Source organism: Oratosquilla oratoria, chromosome 7, assembly GCF_046742065.1.
Source record: "Oratosquilla oratoria isolate Oo_2021 chromosome 7, ASM4674206v1, whole genome shotgun sequence".
NCBI classification, from domain to species: domain Eukaryota; kingdom Metazoa; phylum Arthropoda; class Malacostraca; order Stomatopoda; family Squillidae; genus Oratosquilla; species Oratosquilla oratoria.
Genome location: NC_134783.1, coordinates 6,408,689 through 6,414,253, shown reverse-complemented (window position 1 = coordinate 6,414,253; position 5,565 = coordinate 6,408,689). Strand labels below are relative to the sequence as shown.

Below are 5,565 nucleotides of genomic sequence, written 5' to 3'. Positions count from 1 at the left end.
ATATCTATCTATATATATATATATATATATATATATATATATATATATATATATATGAGTTGAGATATTTCTTCTTTTTCTTGGAAAGTCCTTTTCCAAACCTTAAGGGGGACAGATGTGTCTGATTCTGATTCGTCGACGGCATAGTCTTAATCAGGCAGGATCATTGCCGTTGCGGCTTCTTCACTAATATTATAAGCTGAAGCAGGAATCTTAACGGTTCCCAATTCAGGTTCCTCTTCTGGAATTACCTGTTCGCTGTCTTTACCTTTCACTAAAGACTCTCCCTCCCTAATGGGTGGCATGTCCGAAAAAAATTCTTTATATACCACGCTTGCCGGATTTTTCACCACACATTCACCATTAACCTTATGGTAACCTCGGAAGATAATTAATGAGTCCCAGTTTGTAACCCTTGAACATGCCACATAGAGCTGTCCATGGGCAAAACAATAGGACGAATCCAACAATAACCCACATTTGCCAAAAGTTTGCCCTTGCGACTTATTAATTGTCATAGCAAATCTTAATTTGACGGGGAATTGTCTTCGGGAGAAGTTGACGGGTGTATCGTTGGATGCTAGGGAAATCCTTGGAATAACGACCTGAACACCGTTAAACACCCCACCTAAAATATTCCCGACAATTATGTTCTTTGCCAGATTCGTAACCATGATACGGGTACCTTTACAAAGTTTAGGTGGACATAGGTTTCGCATTATCATGATAACGCATCCTACCTTTAGTTTCAACTCATGTAACGGAACAGAAAGAGAATTAATTTTGTTATATACCGAAGTTTGAATTTCAATTTCATCGTTTCCGATCGGTTTATCCTCACTCCTGTATATATGTTCATCACCTTTGATTCTTTCATAGATCACCTCATTTATGTAATCCACGTCTTCGTTTCTAGGACATATTATGGCTCTTTTTGGAAATATAGATAGCTGTTGGCGTTAGCTTCGAGCTCTTCGTAGACCTTTTCGATTACATCATCCCTTGTTCTGACCAAAATACCAAATTTCTTTGGAAACCTAAATCTACCTGTTTCACCCATGCCAATCATGCCAACAAATTTTCTGCGAATGTCCTGTTTTCTTTATCCTCAGCCTTCAATCTAACATTTTGTACTAATTTGAACTTACGTAAATCCTCCCAGAAAATCGCGTTCTTGATGTTATACTTCAACTCTTCATTCTTACCTCCGCCTCTGATGACGGGCAAAATCTGTCGAAAATCACCCGCACACACGAACGGAATGCCACCCATAAAACAATGTTTGTTACCCGTTATGTCTTTAGCAGTGCAATCCAATGCAGTTATTTTATTTTTGTTAGTCATCACCACTTCGTCCCAAACTATAAGTGAAGTCATCTTAATCAGCCTTGCAAGCTCCGAATTTAGCTTAATGCTACACGGTTTCACTTCATTGTGCTCCATTATTGGAATTTTGAACATACTATGGGCCGTTCGGCCTCCGTGTAAAACTGTAGCAGCAATACCCGAGGAAGCAACAGCTAATGCTATTTCACTATTTGCACGCACAGTATCCAATAACAGGTTCAACACAAACGATTTCCCCTTCCCGCCAGGGGCATTGAGGAAAAAACCACCAGAGCGCCTGTTATTTACACACTCCATTACGGCATCGTAAATAGCACGCTGTTCCTTGTTAAGTAATACAATATTTCCTGAAACCTCTTCTTTCAATCTATCGGTATTATAAGCTTTTTCGCGTCTAATTACACTTGAGGTTTTCTCTTTCCCCCTTGAAGGAGGCAATCCATAAGCTCTTATCTCACCACCACCACAGTTCCAAACCTGTTGTTGTATGTCATCGAGCGCATCTAAGTAGATTTCGTCATTGTATTCGTCTAAACCCGAACTTCTTAAGAAATCGCTCGCAAATAAGTCCCTCGTTTCTTTCCAGATATCCGATTGGTCTTCCAAATCAGAGAACACCAACATACTTGCATATGTAGCACGCAATTGCGATCGATCATTGGTGTGGTTTATAATTTCAATTATAGTTTTCTTCCACGTTTCCTCGTCATTCAACAAACCCATCGCTTTTACGGCTTCCCGAAAGGTATCGTAAAGGACCCCGTCTACTGTACGCAGATCTGTGTAACCCGTAGGACCTTTCTTGTGTGTCAGGAGCATTCTGAGGTAAAATAATTCAACCGTCTTAGTGTCGACGGCTCGCATACGCCCCAAAGATGAAGTTTTTGTCATCCTCTCATCCCACGTGTGCTTGTCTTCATCGTACACAAAGTGACTTGGAACTTCGGGGTAATACAGGGTTTTAGCAAACTCGTTCGTTTTGCAAAGCTTGAAAAATGCTGTTAATTGGGTATCTTGATTTGCTTGTTCGCTGATCTTGTGCTCCAAATCAGTTTCCCTGTAATAAATTTCATTCTCATTTTCCAAGTGCAAATCGAGCGAAGTAATCGGTGGGAAGCTCCTATGGATTGGGAACTTGAAGATCTTCCAAGTAGCTTCGTTTGCGTTTATGTACCTTGCCTCGAGGTAGTTACGTACTTCGTTTACCGGCTCGCCTTCCTTATGTTTGGTGTATAGAATCTTATCACACCCCTTGTTTACGTACTTTGTGACGTACGCTATGCACTTGATGGAGTTCGAACACTCCACGTTGATGTGAGCGTTGTATTTTAGGCATAAATAAGGATTATAGGGTACGACCCAGGAATTATCCACAGTAATGTTCTTTCCTTTGATCTTACGTTCGAACGTAAAGCCTCCCTCTCCTGGAGCACGACGCCTGTATTGGGGATAGCCGTTATTTCCAAATAATATATCATTCCGACATGGTTTTGGAAAGTTTTTACCACAAACACCATTCTTCTTTAACCTTTCCTTACAACAAACGTTATTTTCATCAAAGCCGATGCAAGGCCCATGAATCATGCAAGTTGTTACGATCTCGTACAATCTGGGCTCCTTTTCTTTATCGGGAATTTCGGCACATATGATTTCATCGACAAATTCCGCTGTTACCCTATATTCCATCCATAAAAGAATGTGAACGTGAGGCAGACCTCGTTTTTGCCATTCAGTGCTGTATAGAAATGATTTAACTCTGCCAAAAATGTGATTTATAGTCAAATCATCTATTAAAGCCTCTACATTTAACTTAAACACCCGACTAACCAAATCGGGTCTATCGCAGCAGCCGGTATTTGGATTCCCTTTCATTTCTACGACAGCTGCCCGCAGCTCTTCCCATTTTGGGTTCATCGTAAACGTAATAAAGAAATCTGGAGTCCCGTAGTGTGTTACAAACGCCAATGCATCCTGCTGGCGCTGTTTCATGTAACGCGGACCGCCCACAAAAGTTGGTGGGATTATAATTCTTTGGCCCCTTTCTTTGGCTGACGCAACGTCCGCCTTTAATATGTCACACCTTTCTCTGCGTATAGATGCCTGGTTGTAAATTATAAAGCATAGTCTGTGTGATTCTACTTTAACGTAATTATCTACGACAAATTGCTGAAAAAGCATGCGTCCTTTAGTCAAATAATTGAAGACATCCTTTCTTTCCATGTAAAAGTTTGCGTAATACATACATGGTGATAATCTTTTACCATACTCGGTGCGTTTACCTTCTTTTGCCTTTTCAAATTGTGCGTATAACCCTTATCTCCGTGAGGTATTAGTAGTGGATATTGGAATATATCGTAAAAGTAGTTTGTGTGACTTAGAATGAAGGTATCATATTTCATATCTTCTTTGGGAGAACGTATGGTAACCCGTAGGTTTGCAAATCCACTATAGCCCCTACTTGAGCTTTCGCTGTAGGCAAGTTGTAAACACCTTTGTGTTCCTTAGTATTCACCCCCTCAGCTGATTTTAATGTTATTGCGACCTCAGGTATAACTTCCTGTTGTTTCATATAAGTCTCCATTAGTTCCTTAGCACTCTCAAATTCCGCCAAGAGAGCTCCAATTGTCTTATTATTTGCCAAAAGGAATCTCTGTAAAACTTCTACGATATTTTTGTTATCCTCTATTTCCCTTAACTCTTTTTCACGTCTAGCTTGCATTTTCTTTTACCATTCTACGGTTTTATTTTTATAGTTTATATTCTTTGTAACTTGTTGGGTGCGCAATTTTATTTGTTGTTCCTGATCATAATAGAAATACAAATCCAGGAACTCTTCTTGTTTTTGCCAGTAATTACTTGGCCAACACGAAAACTTGCCTTCGCTTGCCCGCAATCCTTTATTTCCATGTCACCGATACCGTTTTCTGATTTTTTTAAGTTTTCTATTTTCATCCCTTCTGTCATTACCCCTAATTTTATAAACAAACGATTTTTCAGAGGGATCTTGTAATATGGTGGGTGTCACAAAGGAAGTAAAGCAAAAAAGGCGGTTAAACGCAATGATATTTGAAAAAACTTTTCCGAAAGGGGAGTCTGGCTACTATAAAGTTCTAATAATTCTCCGGTCAAAGGAGCTAAGTTCTCGAAAATGGCTTGTCCAAAAGAACAACACAACATCCTGTTTTCCTTCGCCCAAAGCAACGCGTCGCACAGTTTACATCGAAAAGCACCGAATTTATCAACGCTATGACAAATAACTCTATCTTCACGTAACTTACCGGTCAAATCCTTGGTAGTTTGAGCAATTTCACTAATGATATGCTTTTCTTTCCTCTCCTGCCTTAATTCTTCTAACGTGGCTTGTTCATCATCGGTTAACTTCACTGTTATTCCCTGTTTTTTTCTAACTCCCTAATCCGTTTCCGAATTTGCACTTCCTTGGCCCTTTTCAACTTTTTTGCTTTATTTTGCTCCTTTCTTTTTGCTATTTCATCTTTTTTACGGGCTCTATCGGCTTCCCTTTCCCTTTTTCTGCGTTCCTTGTCTTCTTTTTTACGGGCTCTATCGGCTTCACTTTCCCCTTTCTTGCGTTCCTTGTCTTCTTTATTACGGGCTCTATCGGCTTCCCGTTCCTTTTCCATATGTTCCTTTTTCCTCCTCTCTTCACATTTTCTCACTTCTGTAGCCCTTTTAAAAAACTGTTTTTCCATGAGTTTGCGTTTTTTTTATATAATAATTGTATTTCCGATCGATGTAATACTTTTGGTATTCCTCGTGACAGCTTTTGCCACCACTCTTAGTAAAATTCTTGTATCCTGCAAGATAATGTTTCATAAATTTTTCCGATTCTTCCTCTTTAATTTCTCCGTCGAAATCTATTATGAGATCGTACTCTTCATCAGAGTACACGTAATTTTTGTTATTTCGTAACATATTGTTGAGCCCCAATATTTTCCTATGGAATCTCTTAATTGTAGCTGTTACTAATTTTTTTTTGAGTGAGGCGTAAAGTTGGGGAAACTCATTCTTGTGCTCCTTGGTCAATTCTCTACGAAGAGCATATTTTTTCTGCACACTTTCTTTTGGGTACTTCTTCGTCTTCGTAACCCAGGCCCAAAAGTGGTTAAACCTCCTCTTTCTCTGTACTCTACTCTTTAAACCACGTTCATCCATTGCAGCAACGCTTGATATGGTATATGGTAGCTATAAAAATATCCT

The 5,565-nt window shown here is 39.4% G+C and overlaps 2 protein-coding genes across 2 annotated transcripts; both read right to left on the bottom strand.

The window, feature by feature from the left end:
* Positions 1–149: 149 nt before the first annotated feature.
* On the bottom strand, positions 150–725 carry LOC143026724 (uncharacterized). Its single transcript, XM_076187494.1, has one exon. It carries the CDS (start codon positions 723–725, stop codon positions 150–152), a length of 576 nt encoding a protein of 191 aa, XP_076043609.1.
* Positions 726–1,065: 340 nt separating this feature from the next.
* Positions 1,066–4,066, bottom strand: LOC143026723 (uncharacterized). Its single transcript, XM_076187492.1, has 4 exons — positions 3,806–4,066; positions 3,308–3,447; positions 2,954–3,103; positions 1,066–2,785 (listed from the first exon to the last, which is right to left on the bottom strand). The coding sequence occupies exons 1-4, from the start codon at positions 4,064–4,066 to the stop codon at positions 1,066–1,068; spliced, it is 2,271 nt and encodes a 756-aa protein (XP_076043607.1).
* Between the last annotated feature and the right edge of the window lie 1,499 nt (positions 4,067–5,565).